The sequence below is a fragment of the Manis pentadactyla genome, chromosome 2 (genome assembly GCF_030020395.1).
Source record: "Manis pentadactyla isolate mManPen7 chromosome 2, mManPen7.hap1, whole genome shotgun sequence".
NCBI classification, from domain to species: domain Eukaryota; kingdom Metazoa; phylum Chordata; class Mammalia; order Pholidota; family Manidae; genus Manis; species Manis pentadactyla.
In genome coordinates, this window is record NC_080020.1 from 59,675,156 (window position 1) to 59,694,210 (window position 19,055).

General features: G+C 34.5%; 1 protein-coding gene across 4 annotated transcripts in view; it reads left to right on the forward strand.

The window, feature by feature from the left end:
* The window catches only part of GIN1 (gypsy retrotransposon integrase 1), a 61,078-nt gene that overhangs the window by 6,411 nt on the left and 35,612 nt on the right, over positions 1-19,055 (forward strand). For 3 of the 4 annotated variants that reach the window (XR_008994061.1, XM_036886844.2, XM_057493032.1), the window contains exons 2-7: positions 5,154-5,299; positions 6,267-6,460; positions 8,051-8,356; positions 13,247-13,438; positions 13,532-13,708; positions 14,211-14,496. Coding sequence is in view for 3 of the 4 variants with exons in the window: in XM_057493032.1 (XP_057349015.1) it covers positions 5,154-5,299; positions 6,267-6,460; positions 8,051-8,356; positions 13,247-13,438; positions 13,532-13,708; positions 14,211-14,496 (1,301 nt within the window). In the remaining variant the exon portion in view is untranslated. Of the gene's footprint in view, positions 1-5,153; positions 5,309-6,266; positions 6,461-8,050; positions 8,357-13,246; positions 13,439-13,531; positions 13,709-14,210; positions 14,497-19,055 lie in introns of those variants that run through there. The other variant, XM_036886848.2, reaches the window with a different exon arrangement.

The following is a 19,055-nucleotide window of genomic DNA, read 5'->3' on the forward strand; positions in this document are numbered from 1 at the left end:
CTCTGACTGCAGGGAGGAAAGGGACAAAACTAGAGACAGGAGAAGCAAGGTCAGATCTGAGGTGTCTAAACTAAGGCAGTGGCAGTGTAATGAAATCCAAGCTTCTATCCAAAATTGCCTCCCTTTCCGAGTGCATCTGAGTCAACACATCTGCTTTAATAGTATTATTTGCATATCCTGTCATAACACCACTCTGTACTATGTAAATTCTGATTTCCTCCTCTGTTCTTGTCATTACACCATAAACTTGAGGTCAGGGATTTCATCTTTGACTTTGTATTCCCATCATCTAGTACATATAAAGATATAAGAACTGGGTAAATGAATGAACAAAAAAATGTTACATGGATGAATGGGTAAACAACTGTAATAGAGAGTAAAGCATGATAAGTTCTACAAAGGTACAGTGAAAGTCAGGAAAGGTTGAGATCACTTCAGATTCAGAAATCATGGAAGGGTTGCTTCAATGAGGAGCTTAAGCTTGATTTTGAAAGGTGGGTAAGACTTAATCAGGTGGAATTGGAAGGATAGGCCATACAGCAGAAAAAATGATGATGTAAACAGAGGTACAGAGAATGGTTGGGATATGGCCAGAGTTACATAAAAGAGAAGAAAAGAAGTTGTAAGGCTTGTTGTGCCAAATTGTAGAGATTTGGCTAAGTAGTTTAGACTTAGTAAGCAGTGGCGATGCCCTCAGGCAGTCTAATAGTGACTGCCCTGTCAAGTATATCATTTGGAAAAGAAAAATATGCCAAGGGCAATAAAAATATGCTAAGGATAATGTAAGTTCAAGGTAACTATGTCAAGAAAATCACCTCCTTAAGTATTATTCTTTTCTTTGCTGGATCAAGACAGTTGATCCTTATATAACACCCTTGTGAAAGGATGTGTGAAATATGAAAATATGTAGAAATTCTCTGATTTGTATATCTTCTGCCAGTAGAAGAGTCCACTCTTCCTTGATGGTGACAAAAAACAAACCAAAAGTGTCAGAGAGCTCAGTCTCAAAAATTTTACTTACTGATTTCCTCTACTCCTTGGCCTTTTGTACTGTAGGTTTGCTCTGAGAAGAGAAAATTATTCTATTTTCAATTATTTGAAAGTTAAGGATTTGAAAGTGGAGAAGTTAATAGAGTTTCTGAAGATGAGTCTTTGTGCCCATATTGTAGGTAGGAAAACCAAGAGTATCCCTAATGGCATAGATACTTGAACGTACTAAGGGCTTCATCTTATATTGAGCAAGTAGAGAAAAGGTTGTCTGGTATCCCCAGTGCTACAGACTGAATGAATGTTTGTGTCCTCCCCAAGTCCTGACCCCCAATATATGGTATTAGGAGGTATGGGGCCCTTGGTGGGTTGTTAGGTCATGACAGTGGAGACCTCATAAATGGGTATTACTACCCTGATAAAAGTCCAGAAAGCTCCCTAGACCCTTCAGCTACGTGAGGATGTAGCAGAGAGGCCATCAGTGAGCCAGGATGCAATCACCAGACTCTGCATCTGCCAGCTTGGTCTTGGACTTGCCAGCCTCCAGAATTGTGGGAAAGAAATGTTTGTTGTAAACAAGCCACCCAGTCTGGTATATTGTTATAGCAGCCCAAATGGACTGAGCTACTCTAGAGAAGGTAAATGGGGGAGAGGAGGATTGTGGGGATTCAGAGAGGTTTGTATGTAAGGGCAGAACATGGGCTTCTCTGTTGTTTATGTAGGCGTTCATGTCTACCAATGGCCAGGTTTTCTCTACCAGTTACAGTTACCCCCACCCTTCTGTGTTTAGGACCTATATTTCCTCTAAGGTGTGAGAATCTGGTCTTCTGCTCGTGGAGCCTTTTTAGAGGCTTTTTGAAAAGCTGCCTCCCATTTTCTTGTTAAGGCCCTTCAGGAGATTGTGCAGCCTTTACTGGTTGCTGAAAGTGAGGCCATAAAGGATTTTACCTTTTTTAAAATAAACCTCATCTGCAGATATCATGCTCTCAGCTGGCTAGGATGGGATGTTTCAAGGTTGTCTTTCAAATGATTTAGAACATTGATGTCCCAAAAGCCATTAAGGGAAAATAATCTGTGATCATATATAGTACATTATACATTTTGCCGAGTACAAACGGTAATGACTTAATCTAAAGCAAGTTGGATTAATGCAGAGCTGGAATGACGGGCAGACAAATGGATAGGAATACCAATGCAGTCCGTGTTCCATACTTGAAACCACACAAGCCTTCCTAAATTGAAAACTGATGAAGGATAGAAGTTTGCTGCAGAGTCTTTGGCAGAAGAAAAGCTGTTTGAGGATGATATGGAAGTAATGGCATCAAGGGTCTTAAATGACATATTGGGGATGAATGGGGGAAACTAGTGCCTCAACACAGATAGTTAGAAAAGCCCTAAGATACAGAGCGATGTGGAACTGGAAAGCAGTAGAAGTGACTGAAGGACAAGGACTGAGTATACACATGGTAAAACCTGAAACTTCTTGACGCTTTTACTGTTCTAAATTAGGAGTTGGTATGACTATAAAGCATCTGTGGACATTTTTGTACACATCTTTTGATAGTCATGTACTCATTTCACTGGGATATAAACTTTAAAAGTAGAACTGCCAAGTCCTTAGAGTAGACGTATGTTTAGCTTCAGAAAAAACTGTCAGTTTTCCAAGGTGACTATAGCATTTCACACACTCACAACGTATGAGAGATCCACTTGTTACCTGTCCTCACAACACCTGGTTGTCTGTTTTTAATTTTAGCCTTCCTGATAATGTGTAGTTGTAAAACATTGTAGCTTTAATTTACATTGCTGTGAGGAGTAATGATGTTGAACTCATTTACACTTGCTTATTAGTCATTTGGATATTCTCTTTTTTGGAAGTGCATGTAAAATTTTTACCTCATTTTTAAGTTGGGGTTTTATTATTTTCTTTTTGATTTGTAGTAGTACTTTATATATGCTAGATATGAGCCCTTTGTTAGATATATATGTTAAATATATTTTCACCCAGTCTGTGCATTACATTTTCCCTTCTCAGTGGTGTCTTTTGATAAACAGATTTTAATTTTGATGAAGTCCAATTTGTTATAATTTTTTTCTTTTATGAATATTGCTTTTTGTGTCCTGTTCAAGAAATCTTTGCTTATCCCAAGGTCTGAAAGGTCCTTTTCTGTTATCTTCCAGAAGCTTTATAATTTTCCTTTCATAGTTAGGTTTATGATTTATCTGGAATTAATTTTGTGGTAGACATAGGTAGGTGATTAAGATTCATTGTTTTTCCTATACAGACATCCAGTTGTTCTAGCATCAGCTATTGAAAAGACTTTCTTTACCCCCATTGTATTGATGCCTTTGTTGTAAATTAATTGACTGTATACATGTGGATGTATTTCTGGACTCTGCCTGTTTCAGTGACCTATTTGACTATCCTTATGCCGATATGTCACTGTCTTAGCATAGTTTTATAGAAATCTGACCCATTCATTTTTTGAGATGCTTTAGAAACTATGATAAGATACATTTGTTTGATTTCAGAGTACAACCATCTATTAGTAAATGGAAAAATTCATATATTATTATTTAATTGAAAGTGATTTAAACTTAGAACAAACTGTTTTATAGTACTCAACAGAGATAATGAGCCTGTTTTTTAGGTTAGATAAGACAGAATTTACCTTTGCTATTAAAATGCCTTACACTAACCTAAGACTAAGGGATGTTAGAAATGTACTGATATCATCACTAGAAGTTATGAAAAGATTAGAAAGATGATCATTGAACATGCAAAGTGCTATAATATATGGAAAGAGACTTGTAGGCTATTTAAGCCATAGTTCATAGGAATATTCTATTCTTCTTTGTTCTGACATTCACTCTGCAGTAATATTCTGTTTTAGTGCCATCCCAAGTTCTTCCAGGGGTCAGTAGACAACCATGCTGTTTTTCAGAAGTTCAAAATTTTAAGCATTTGTATCTTCCTAAGAGGAAAATATATATATACTCTGTTGGGATTTTAAAGAAGATTTAATGAGGTTCCTATTTACAGACAAATGGACAGGGTCAAAGAAACCAACATGGTACCTGCAGACTGGCAACAGCAGGAAATAGTGACTGAATAGTGCCACTGAAATGGCAAGAAAAAGAAGTAATGTTACAGATGTCCAGTGAAGCATGAGAAGATGGGCTACTTGACAGGAGCTGTAGTTGCGAAGGGTTATAGCTTAAACCAAGGAAGGACCTGGGAAATAAATACCCTGATCTCTTTCTTTGTATTCTGATTTGCCTGCTGATACCTCCTCTAGAACAAGTCTAACCAGAAAACTATAAATGCATTCTGTAAGAGTCAGTCTCCTAAGGCAGAGCAGCAGGGAAGGAAGGGCCTGGATCTGGATGGGTGGAAGTGGTGGCAAACACAATAACTAGCACAGAATAGTTTCTTTCAACTGAAAATATGAAAGAATAGGTTTTTTTCTTTTTAATTTAATGGTTTCCCATATTATTTAGGATCTAAAATAGAGAAGTTTCATTTTGTGTTGACCGATGCGGCCAGCATTTGGCTGCATTCTTTATAACATAAAGTATGCACAGGACCAAAAGCTTTTCTATTAAAAAAAAGCAGCTTACATGTAGTTCAAAAGAGTATATGGTGATCTAGCACAGCTAAATATCTTCTCTGTTATTTATCATTTGAACATTTCCAAAATATATCTTTCTCATTATTTGAATAGTTTTGTTTCATTTTGCAATGATGATGAATATATTTAGAATATGAAAAATCCTTGCATCCCTTTATAACCTATCATTTATTTAAATAACACATAGCGGAACCATCCTATATAAGTAACATTTCAATTGCTAATAATCAGAGACTTTAAGCAAAACTTCTGAAGTGTGCTTGTTCATGTCTTTTTTCCCAGAATGGGGAAATTTTCAGCATTTCTTCACTTGAAAGAGACAAGATAATGTGTCATGATTATTTAAAAATAGCATTTCAGTATTTTAGTTCATACACATCACACAGTTCTATTTATGTACTATAATCATCTCTGTCCAGATAGTATAAAGGGAAAGTTCAATTCATATGCAATCAAAAATATGACAGAAGCCTGAACTGAAATAGCAACTGAATTAGCTTATTTAAATTATGTCTCTAAATACTTTTTACCTAGGTTCATAATGGTCCGTAGTGGAAAAAATGGTAACCTTCATCTTAAACAGATTGCATATTATAAACGAACTGGTGAATATCATCCAACTACTTTGCCGAGTGAGAGAAGTGGCATAAGAAGAGCAGCAAAAAAATTTCTCTTCAAAGGTAAAATCAGTCCCCAAAATCTTGAATATAGAGTTAATATAGATGTTTCTTCGTGTGTTCTTTGTGGAATCTTGATGTGATTGGTTGTTCCTTAACAATTAACCTGTTTAATGATGATGCTAAGGGCATTTTAGATCAAAGACAGAAAATGATAGTGTGGAAAAAACAAGACAGCTAAATTAATCTCTCTTACTTTTGTCCTCAGGTGGCTCCTACTCTGTTGGGTGCACTCTTAGGCCCTCCTGTCACGGTCCATGAAGAACTTAATGCCTAATATGAAAACGTTTACAATGTTAACTTGTTTGTTCATTATATTTATTTCTGTGGTTCCCCCCTCCCACTGCCATTAAATATTCTCAGGATCATATTTATTTTTGTACCCCTAATCCACTTGAATGAATTAAATATTTGAAATATGGTGGTAGAATGTTTATTTTGAAAGGTTATATATTGTTTCCCACTTTCTGTTCCCCCAAAGGGGAGGAGAAGTTTGGGATGAGGTAAGAACCCCACTTCCTACTCAAAACCAAAGACAGGCAGCTGCTTAAAAATATGCAGTTATAATTACATAATATTTTAGAAATTCTGTTCCAGAAGCTGCCCATCTTTACATAATTCATTTGCTAATTTATGCCATTTTTAAGAGATGCCTGCAAGTACTTTTCTAGTTTAAGTACTCCCATAGAAAGACAATTTTCTATTCCCATAGTTATCTCACACTTTGGTGAACAAGCCAGCTCTGCTTGTATTGATAGCTACAAAATTATATTGATTCTTCTATATACTCAGTAAGTGTAACAACTGAGGACCTTTCAGATTTTATGGTGCATCATTACAAATAATATTCTGTCTGAAAGGAAACAAGATCTAAATACAAAAAACAAAAACACTTCATGGTTTGGAGATAAAGCTGTAGTTATCTTAAAACTGTATAGGACTCTAAAAATTGCAATTATATTTATTCCAGAAAAAAAGCTGTTTTATGTTGGAAAAGACAGAAAACAAAATCGTCTGGTAATTGTTTCAGAAGAAGAAAAAAAGAAAGTCCTAAGAGAATGCCATGAAAATGACACTGGAGCCCATCATGGCATATCCAGAACCCTTACTCTAGTGGAATCAAGTTACTATTGGACTTCTGTGACTAATGATGTCAAACAGTGGGTATGGCTTATGTATTTAGAATATTTTGAATAATGTCTTTGTAATAAATATCCAAAATTCATTACTGTTCCAGATTTACTCTGGATATCACTTCTTATTAGGTACTTTTTATGGGTAATTTTTGTACAAAAACTTTTAAAGATAGTTTTATTTCCCTTGAAAATTCTTCTTTAAAATCACTAAAGTATAACTTGAACTAGAATAAAGTATTATTTAAATATTGGAAAATGCCATATTTAGGTGGGAGATTATTTGGAACCAGATTTTCATCATTGAACTCTTGTGTAGGCAAAATTTAAATGGGGCTGAAATTACTTCAACCAAGTGATTACCTCTTTGATGGCAGTGATACAATCTTTCCTTGAGGGGAATATGTTCATAGTAAGTCAGGCCCAGTGTGTGCTCCCATCTTTTGTGCCTATTCCATCCTGATGTAGAAAATGTCAGATATGGCAGAAAACCAAAACCAATTAAATGCAAAATCAAGTTGCAAAGATAATGAAATTAGTCTGAGTATTTTAACCCATTAGGACCTTCAACTTCTAATAGAAAATTCAGCTAGGAATTCTGGGATTCTCCTCATAGGTCAACTGATCCCTACTCTTTCTAGTATGCTCTATATGACAAATGAGAGAAATTGCTTGGTATGTTTTTGAGATCCCCTCAATAATTATAATAGTTCATCAAAAAGACTGTCGCTTCAGACATAAAGAATTAAACCAACCAAGTATCATTTGTGAGTTACCAGTTTATGACTATACAGGGATTCCAAAGACCTTAATTTTTGTGTTTGCTTTTAAAACCTGCCACGCATTCCTGACAATGAAATCTTTATCATGTGAGAATTTGAGTGTGATTTTGCAAATAATCAGAGGTTATTTGTAATGAAAACTAGTGCATGAGTCAGAAAGTAAAATTGTGATCAAAAGTAACTGTAATGTAATGCTTTTAAAAAAAATTTTGTTCAGGAGTTGGTTTCAAAGTACTTTCCAAAGTGGAATTTCAGAAATATGTTGAGTAGTGACACTATCCATAAGTTAGTCAATTGATCTCTTCTCATCTCACTCAAATGAAGGTCCATAACAGCATGGGCTTTGTTTTTTGTTTCTGTTAATTCTCTTTTCCCAGGACCTTGAGGAATTTCTGGCATCTATATATATTGTTTGAATAAAATTATGTTTTAGTAGATACTGTTGGAATAGATGAATGAGTGAGCTTATTAAGCGGTAACTTTAAAATAAAAAAACCCTTGCTTGCAAAAGTTATTGTATATCCAGTTACTTTTTAAAATGATAGAAAACTTGTTTTAGGATCTATTCATTTAATAAATATTTATTAAATGTAAACCAGAATTATGTTCCATGTGAGTCAGGCCCCTTAGAAGGTCATTTAATAGTAGTAGCAAGTAATATTTGCTTATTATTCTGAATAGAAGGTTTTATTTTATTCTGAAAATAGTCCAAAAGTTTCTCCTTCAAAATACAAAGTACCTATTAACTATTTTAAAGTTCATATTTATAAGATTTCTTTTATTTTGCTGAATATATTAACATTTGTACATCTTTTCTTTATTGTATGCCTGTTTTATAGGTATATGCTTGTCAGCATTGCCAAGTGGCAAAAAATACAATTATTCTGGCACCTAAACAGCACCTTCTCAAGGTAGAAAATCCATGGAATATAGTTACTGTTGATCTGATGGGCCCATTTAATGCAAGCAACAGAAGTAATGTATATGCTATAATTATGACAGATTTGTTCACAAAATGGGTTGTGATTTTGCCTCTGTGTGATGTTTCAGCAACAGAAATTTCTAAAGCTATTACCAATATATTTTTCTTATATGGACCTCCTCAGAAAATAATAATGGACCAAAGAGATGAGTTTATTCATCAGGTAAGACTAAATAAACTACTTAGGTTTAAGAGCGTATTTGACTTACCTTTCAGTGCTTAGCACACCTGTACATTATAGGGTGCTTTATAAGTTTAGATAAATTGCTGCAGGTTAACATTGTATAGTACAAAGGTAATTGTACTGGAAACTAAGAGACCAGAATTTAATACTTATTGTGCCAATAAGTAATTGTAAACCTATCTTTAGGTTTCCTCAAACTAAAATAGGGAGGTTGAACCAAATAATCTTTGTTTATTTCTAGCTTAAAAATTCTGTGATTGACATGTGGAGGGAGAATTGACTAAATTGAAAAGTACATCATGTTCATGAATGAGAATATTAGGTATTGAAAGGTAAGAGTTTTCCCAAAACAGAATTAATTTTTATAGTTATAAATTTCTAATCATCATTAGAAAGGAAGAGTTTTTTCCTTTGCTCTGGACTTTTTACAGATTAAAGTTAACCTGAAAGAATAAGCAGATAAGAATATATATGAAAATTCTAAAAAAGGAATATAACCATTACACTCAGTGCAAATTTTTAAATGTTTATATTGAACTGGGCACTGTATAAGAAAAAAATCAGATAGACTGTCTTGGTTCACAGCACTTTTGATATCTCACACCAAAAGAAATATCTAAAGTTATATGTATTGAGTAGTCAGGTTTTGTGTCAGGGAGTCCCTAAGATCATCTCCAAGTTTTATAATTCATTAGGAGGACTGTGCCACAGATGGTCACAGTCATGGCTTAGATTTATTATAATGAAAGGACACAAGAAAATCAGCACAGTAAAAGGCTCATGGATGCAAGTCCAGGGGACACCAGCTACAAGGGTCTCAGATTTCTTCTCCCAGTGGACTCACACAGGACGTGTAATTACCTCAGCAACAACACCATGTAAAGTGTTATCAACCAGAGTAGCCTATTAGAGATTCAGTGCCTAGGACTTTCACTGGCTCACACCATTCCCCTGCCTGGAATGTACCAACATTCTAGATTCTCAAAGGAAAGAAGGTGTTCAGCATAAACTACCTGTTTGTATAAACAGCTGAGGCCCAGTGAGCCATTCTTCTTAATTAAGGAATGGTGGAAATCCTCCTGAAATCCTAGTTCTGAGATACCAGCCAAGGCCAACCTTGAATCAAGCCTTTCATAGGATGGCTCACGTTTGCTATGTTAACTCTTTTCTGCAGAGATACAAACAATGAGTATTTATGTCCTAACCACTTAGCCATATTAAAAAGTAATACATATAAATTGAAAAAAAATATTTTGTTTTTGAAAAACTACAATTACTTATTAATGGGATGTGTGTACCGATTGACCAGTGCTCAGCTTCTTAATCCTTGGAATCATATTGGAAACTGCCCTTCTCATTTCCTGCTGCACATTGACTTTTACATAATAGTTGCTTTTTATCATGCCATTTGCTGGAAAACCAGTTCTGTAAAGATAGGATCATTGAAAGGAATGTAGCCTTACTTAATGTTGAAACCATAATTACCTTAAACTGATACTATTTACCACAATGCTATTTATATTAGTGAAGGCAGAAAACAACCTAAACATCCAAAAACAGAAAGTGTCTTAGAACCATATGTCTAACCACATGAATTATTTGTTAGCCATTAAAAATGTTTACAAAGAAAAGGAAATGACATGGATGATGTTTACAACATGTTAAATTTAAAATGTGCATAAAGAATTTTATTACATATATATACATATATTTACACAGATAACTAAAAATTCATATAAAATAAAAAAATTCATAAGGTTATGAAGGTTTTTAAAGAGTGATGAGATTATGTTTTTTCCCATAATTTTTCAGTTTATATATATTATTAGGTTGCTTTTATAATTTTTAGTGTTTTAGATGTAGATAATCATCTGTTACTTTTATGAAAAAATTATTAATGCTTAGCAATATCTAATTCTCCTAGCCTTCCAAACACAGAAAGCTATCCTTTTAGACTCTTGCATATAGGCGAACCCAAGTAACTAGATCTGGCCAAAGAAATTAAGTGGATGTGTGCATGCCACTTTCACCCTGAAGTACTGAAATACTTATGCTCAGTTCTTCAGTCTCTCAGTCCTACCCTTTCTCTGGGGAATTGACTGAATATTCTAGATATTACACTATAGAGTGGAGGAATTTCTCTTGTCTGGGATTGCTGAGGCACCCAATAGAGACCAGTTGCCTTGGAGAGATGCCCTGACCTACAGCTAACTTTGCATGAGCAGTAAGTAAAGCTATTGCATAACTCCACCAACACTTGCATCTGTTTTGTAACTGCAGAATAATTTTGCGTACACTTACTGACACTTCAGTCATCTGCAAACTGTGGTATGCAAGACAATCTAGTTTATAGTATGACAATATTAGAGCTTCTGTTTATGCTTTTTTATCTAATAAATAAGAAAGAAATGCAGCTTTACTAATAATGTGCACAGGTTGGTAACAGCACCCTGAGTCAACCAGGCAGATGATTGTTGTGTCACAACTGGTATGTGACAGTGTCCTGAGAGAAGAGAATTTCACAAGACAGAGGAGTCTAAAATGGTTCCCTCACTCATTCTTTTGCTTTTAGCAGTAACTGAATTTATGGATATTGTCTAGTTTTCACAGTACTCCTCATAGAATACCAGTTGCTTAAGTTTCTTGCAGTGAAACAAAATAATAGTAATAATGCAGTCACCTATCAACAATAAGGAAATGACAGTGCTGACACGTCTGTTTAACTTCTGGCCTAGCTCTTTCTTAGACACATTAATGAGATGAAAAACAAATACAAACTAGTCAGATCTGAAAGAAAAATGGCCATCAAAATTATTTAAAAAACTGTTTGAAATACTGATTTGCTTCTACCTTTATTAATGAAAAGCCTCCCCCTAAGTGCATTTAGTGCTTCAAGATACTAGATAATTACAGTATGAAGCCATTATGAATTGTTAGCTGTTTTTGCAGTCTTGTTTAAAGTCATGTAACAATCTAAGACTTTGAAAATTTTACCAAAGGTGAAAATAATTATTTACAAGCCTTTTTTTGTGAGGTTTAATAATAACAAAAAACGAAAACACATATGACTGGGACAGTTTGTTTTTTTTTTGCTGTGACTTGGTTTAAATATTTCACAAACATAATGGTGACAAAATGGGCTTTTTTGGTCAGTTTTTTTCAAACTGCAAAAGTGTTAAAATAAGATTTCCCATCACACACGATGTGGGAGGTTTATTGTACAGTTGAATGAAAATACAGATGTTTCCGTAAAATACACAGATTTTTCATAAAACCCGGAAGGAAAAAGAATAAACATTTTCAAAGGAAAATTACTTAATTTAAAAAAATGTCTCATGGAAAACCAAAATTGTAACCACTAATAGAATGGTTGGCTTGATGGAAACAAAACAAAGGCTATTGGGGTAAGGATATCAAGAAAACATCTCACAAATAGATTCACTGGCTCATTCCTAGGCAACCTCTTGAAATAAAGAAGTTGAAGCCTTTGCCAAAGGTCAGTCATTTAAAACCATTGATTATGACCTAAGACTGAGGCTGACCTAATGACACCTATTCTCTGGAATTTCTTTTTAATGGCTTTTGAATTAAAAGGAGGCAGCCTAAATGAGTACATATACTGGCTAGGGATTATAATCAGCTACAGCTAACAGAGAATTCTCTTGTACCCCCAATATATAAATTCCAGTAGGAGTTTACTTTACCCTTAGGCAAAAGAAGACCAGGCTGTCGAATGTTGGAAGGGTAACTTTGAATGTTTCTGGGAACCCATGCTTCTAGCTTTCTGTTCCATCGTCTTTGAGATGTTATTCTCCGTCTTGTACTATGGCTGCCAGAGTCCCTGCCACAAATCTACATTTCAGTCACAAAAAGGGAGGGCGGTGGACAAAAAGCTAGTACCAGATGAGTTTGCCCAACAATTTTTAAAAGCCCAGCAAGATCATTCTCTTTTTTGGCCAAAACTCTATCCCTACCTGCAAGGGAACTTGGGAAATGTGATTTTGTTTTTGTGGGTTTTTTCCCTCATTTAGTAGCTTCACCTTTTAAGATTCTGATATTACTTGTCTTCTTATTATGAAACAACACTATAATCATCTTTTTAAAAATGTTTTGCCAGCCAAATGTTTACCCAACTAAAAAAAATAAGAATAAATAAATAAGTAATAATAATAAAGTCTGAGGCATAAGGCAGAGAAAAAATAAGTCATTTTACATTTTGCAGGTTACTGTTTCAAGTTTTCTGAACTCATTTTGACTTTTAGGCCCTGTAGATAACAAATATAACAATAATAATAACAACATTTAGAGTCACAAAGTGCTTACCACTCATCAATAACTGTTCTAAATGCATTTACTCACTTAATTCTTAAAAAAGTGCTGGGTAGGATTTCCTCATAATAGATGAGAAAACTGCATACACAAAGGTTCGGTGATTTGGCCAAGGTCACACAGCTGTTAACTGGATTACGTGGCCTAGTGTTTGTTTGAGAAACTGTCTGTTGAGTTAAAGTGTTATTTGAATTCAGGGTTAGTGTTAAATTCTGCTTTTCTGTTTCCTTGCTGTACATGTGTGCCTGACTAGACACGTAACCTCCCAAAGCTTCAGCTTGTCTTTAAAACGCAGTTAACAGTACCTCATAAGATTTTATAAGTCTAATGACAGCATTGTAAAGCATCTAGTGTGTTAACGAGCACAAAATAAGGACTTAATAGATGGTAATACTATTTTAAACAAAATATGTATGTTTTAATGTAGAATGGTTATGGTTTAATTAAAAAGGCAAGACTCAAATTCTTTTGAAACCTATCAACGAAAAAATAAAATACAAATTTTAGAGTCAGCTTTGTTTTGTTTCATCTATTTTTCAGATCAATGTCGAACTTTGTGAATTGTTTGGCACAAAGCAAATTGTAATTTCCCATGCTTCCCAAACTGTTAGTTCAACTGAAAGTACACCTAATACAATCAAAACATTTCTTTCCAAACACTGTGCCGACCACCCAAACAACTGGGATGAACACCTATCAGCCGTTTCATTTGCCTTCAATGTAACTCACTTGGTATGTGCCTCTTTATATTTCTGTACTTTTAAGTTATGACTGTTTCTTGGCTACAGAGTGGTTTATTCAAGTTGTTTATTTTCCTTAAAATAGGAGCCTACTAAAAATACACCATATTTTCAAATGTTTAATCGAAATCCTCATATGCCTGAGACTTCAGATGTTCTTCATGAAGTGGATGATGATAATACAAGTATGTTTGCCAGAATTCTAGGTGCAATTAAAGAAGCTGATAAAATAATGGAGAATAAGACAACTTCAGCAGACCAGGTGATTCTATTTAATAGAAAACTCTGTAATCAAAAACCTATAAAGTGATTTTTTTTAAAGTCAGCATATACACACATGCAGATGCACACACACATACATGTGATATAGTCTTAAACCAATTTTTTAGATAAAATTCTGCTTATATTAAACAGCATGCTTATTGGCTATGAAATTCTGAGAGACAATAATAGAAAAACCATGTATTTTGCAAAAAAGTAGAGATGAATTCAAATCCCTGGTTTTGTTGCTTTCTAGTTGTTTGACTTGGCACATACTTAACCTTAATCAGTTTACCTTCTTTGTAAAGTTGGGATAATAATACCGACTTTGACATACTGTCTTAAGAATTAACTGGGACTCAAGCCTACCTTTTAGCATCTCAATAAATAATCCTTCTGCTATAATATTATCTATATTTACCTTCAAGAAACTACAGCTTTTTCATCCCTGTGTTCTCTCTCTTTCCCTCTTTCTCTCTCTCTCTTTTTTTTTGGACTTGTAGGTGGAGAACAACAATATTGATGAACTAAATAAAACCAAAATCATTGTTAAAAAGAAACCAAAGCAATTAAATCCATTTCATCTAAAAGTGGGTCATGAAGTTTTAAGACAAAGGAAAAACTGGTGGAAGGATGGTCGTTTCCAGTCTGAATGGGTTGGTCCATGTGTCATAGACTATATTACAGAAAGTGGATGTGCTGTTTTAAGAGACAACACTGGGACTAGACTTAAAAGACCAATAAAAATGTCCCACCTTAAGCCCTATGTAAGAGAACCCAGTGAACAAGGTAAATATATGGCACTTCTTTACATTTTTGCTTTCTTTGAGGAAAGAAGTACAAGTATTAAACCCTCCCCCCCAATCCCCACCACCTGCCCTTGGTTAGTTTTTCTTTTCCCTTCTCATTTTTATAAAATTTGGTGTATTTTTAGATCCCAGGTAGTCTGTTTTATTAGACTGTCTCTTCTAGAATTGTCAGGCTTGTAAGACATTTTATTTTGATTTCTAGTATACTTTTCACTCACTTTCCCCACAGTTCATGTGGTAGATGCTAAACCTAATTCACAGAAGGAAGAATTGTGTCTTCTCTGTTTTCACTTTCACAGTATTTTATTTGTCACTTTGTGTCTCATTTTAGCCTTAAAAAATAGCAGCTAAGATAAATAATGCCCCAAACAAACATACTGTCCAGAACTCTGTTGTGAGATAAATGTATTAGGGAACTTAAAAAGTGATTAATTTTTAACGTTGCATCATTGTCAGGTGGTGGCAGGTGTGGAGAGCATGCAGAGGGAGGCTTGCTCAGAATGCCGGGAGGTGTTGGAAGAAGGGATAGCACCCAAAGTTATACTTGCCCCCAGATATGGTTCTGCACAGTCAGGTTATCTTGATCTCTGTAACCTTTTCTTTCATAGACTAGAACTAAGTGACATTTTGCCATGGCTTTCCTATTAAATCCCCCTTCATTGAAATTTTAATTTTATCCTATTGTATCTGCTTCCTAGAGTTCCTCAGGTGTGGATAACAGAGAGAGTGAATTGGTACCTTAAATAATTTTGCTTTTTCTATAAGGAAAGATAAAGCATCAATATTATTTGAATATGAGTAATAATTATTGGAAGATACAATTTAATGTATTTTAAAACAGTATACACAGCTAAGTTATATAACAAGCTTAAGTAAATCATTACTACAAGAACAACAGATAACCTGCACTTACCCCTGTTTTAGCATATGAAGTCCTTGGGGGCCACTGAGTATTGGCTCAATTCCACTTCTGCTCTGAGTCACAACTCTCATGGTAAAAGCTCTTTTAACCTTTCCTGCCACTTGTGATATACCCAGTTGCTCTACCAGTAAACTTACCTTGCACTCTTCTAATTCTGAAAGCTCATAATACTTTCATTCTCTTTGTTGGAATAAAAGTGCTTTCATTCCTTGTGCTTCTTCTCAGTTCTGAGGTACCCTTTATGATTTTTCCCTTTTTGTAAGTTAAGTGACAAAAAAATTAAACAGGTACACGTTGTTCTTTCTTGTTTAGCACGATTTTCCCCTTAATCTTTCTGGACATTCTCCTTTCTAATGTATTTACCTTCCTTATTTAAAACAAAATTTAGATTTAAAATGCTGCTGTATCAAGATCTGTTTCAGTATATTGCAATTTGCTCCTGCAAAAGACTTTCATAGAAAGATGGCCAAACATATTGCTACGACTGAATATTTCAGAATCCAATTGAGTAGAACAGTTTCTAAACAGACAGAATAATGTTTTCCTCATGCTTGAATTCTCTGCAGATATTTCTTCCACTAATGTAAAGGATATTGCAATATTAGTACTGGCATACATATAAGGAACCTGAGATTGATGGGTAAAATAGGGTTTTTTTTGTTAACCAAATGAAGTACTAATCTGGCCATCCTGGAATTAGTTCTTGATTACTACTTGTTCCTTTTTTTGTGTTTCCCTTATTTTCAGAAATTCAAACTGAATATGATCTCTGCCATCTTTTTCTTCAGTATTTAAACATATTTTCCTGAAAATCTTCACCTCAAAGCCTGATTTTAAAGAGTCCTCAGACTGAATTTAATGTAAACAAAATGCCTTTGGATGTCTTGAATCCTAGTCTTTTATTTGTCGTAAATTTAGACAAGAGGTAGCCAAAGAACTAAGAGTTTGCCTGCCTCTTGTCATTGCTACTCCTACTAGCCTTGAGATATCATAGCTACACTCACTGCCCCAAGCAGAGAGGCTTCTGTTGCCAACTTCTTATCCATTCTTATCTAGAACATACTGTAGAGGGAGCACATGCAGTACTGCATCTGCAATATTTCTCATTGCTATTTTAAGCAGGCCTGTTTATCATTTTTTTCTAGTTCAATGCCAGGCATCTTTTTAAGACTGATTATTTTAACAAGAAATTTCATGATATACCATCGGGTCTCTTTGTAATCATAATACTCCCCTTTGAAAGGAAAAATGTTATTGACCCATTACTCTATCCAATGTAGATTTTGAGTACTTTTATTTGTGTTTTTGTTTTGTTCTGTGGGAGGTTATGAGAGATTTGTGTCTATCTAAAACCTTTCCCCAAAGGTGTTAGTTTGATTGCCCTTCACAGTTGTGATATGGTTTTCATTATTTTATATTTCTTATTGCTGCCATAATAAATCACCATAAATTTTGTGGCTTAAAACAACACATACCTTACAGTTCTGTACCTTAGAAGTCCAACGTAGGTCTCATTGGGCTAAAATCAAGGCATTGGCAGGGCCCTTTTCCTTTCTAGACCCTTGAAGTATTCTGTTTCCTTGCCTTCTCCCCCTTTTAGAGGCTATCTGCATTGCTTGGCTGTGGTCCACCTTCTTGATCTTCAAAGCTGACAATGGTGGGTAGAGTCCTTCTCACATCATACCACTCCAACTTCCTCTTCTTTCTCCTCCTTTCACATTCAAGGACCCTTATCCTTGGGCCCACCCGATAATTCAGGTTAATCTCCCAAAATGTTTTAAGGTGAACTGGTCAGTAATTTAAATTTTATCACTATCCTATTCTCCTTTGCCACATAAGGTAACATATCGTCAGAGATTCCAGGGATTAGCGCATGGACATCTTTAGGGGCCCATTATTCTGTCTGCTACAGTTAGTGGTTTGCATTCATGAGACGAAACAAAGCTTAGTTCCTACAGTACCAAGCCCATGATGTGTATTATTAATACATAGTTTATGCAAAAAGCTTCCCTTTGGTCTCTTAGTATACAGTCTCTAAGCTAAGAGTCATTTATTCTCTGTTGTTAATATTGGTTGTCTATTATAATGACAATTATGTACTATCAAATTATAGTTAGTTTTTTTTTTTATTATGAACAAGAATATACTAGTATGGCAACACATTCTAAAAGTTTTAGTTAGGATTATCAGGCTATATATAGGATTAGTCCAGTCACCTTTCTTCAGAATAAGAAAATTAAATATTCTGAAACATGTGCTTTCTATTTGAAGAAATAAATTAATCCAAATTGCTCAGACTTGTCTGAGACTTTGATTTTAACTAATTTTTCTCCTTAGGGAAATTAAAAAATATATTTCTCAAACCTCATTTTTATCCCTTAAAACTGCATAAGGAAAAGTATATCAAAACTGCTGATAACACCTTTCTGTAATGTCTTGAAAGTACCTCCATCTCTAAGAGACTAAGACTTTTTTATTCTGTCTGGTCAAAACTGAAATAATGCTTTTATCAAACAGATGCCATAATCCTAACTAAATCAACAGAATAAGAAAAGAAAAATCCTTAAGTCTGTCATGTAACATGACTGAGTAGAAAAGTCCTTTAATGCGGTGTATTTGTTTACTTCTCTCTCTTCCTTGGGGAAAAAAAAAACCTATCTTATAGGTTCTGTATCCCTAACTCAGGATTATTCTAGATCAGTACTGTCCAATAGATATATAATGCAAAAATTATGTGATATGTAATTTTTAATTTTCTAGTAGCCACATTAAAGTACAAAGTTGAGAATAATTTTAATAATGTTTTATATAACCAAATGTATCTAAAATATTATTTCAACATGTACATAAAGCTTCAAAAGTCTCTTTTCTGGTAATTTTTGATAATATTTTTGAAGTTGAAGAGCAGTTCTAGAGGCCCCAGTAGATTTAGACCATAGTAGGAGTTGAAATATATTTGACCTTTCTGAATGAATGAGACTATTGTGTTTTTTTCCTTACAAAAACAAGGCTTGAAATCTCCAGAACAGTTTTACATTGCATGTAAAGTTATTTGTGTGGAATTTGCCAAGTATAATCCTTGTCCTTTGTACTTTGATTACAGTAAGGCACTTTAAAGTATATCACTTATTTAAAAGAAAGCATTTGTGTGTGTATGTGTATATATGTCAGTTACATATAGAAGTTCTCCTCTTACAAACAGATGAGGTTGGTGAAGTCCATTTGTTTCTGAGTTCAGTGTAGTTAGGAGGTGCTTAAGCTCAAGATCTGTAAATGTGTTTCTAGGAAATCAAAGTGGTAACTTGTAAGAGCTTTATCTGTGCATATTTTTCCTGCTGATACATGTTTACTGGAGATGTTTTTCTAAAATAGATCAGGTTCATCATATGGAAAAAGATTTTGAGACAGAAAACTTTCTCCATCAAAGACTTCTGCAAGGATCTTTGGAAATACCTTAAATGCTATGGTATCTGCTGTCACTGATACTTAGCCGCATTACAGGCCTTGAACCTATGGAATTCTCTATGGCTTATTAGAAAAACTCCATCAGCAACACTTTTACCATACCTTACATTTTTAAGTTCTCTTATAAAACTACACCTAGGCTTTTTGAGTAT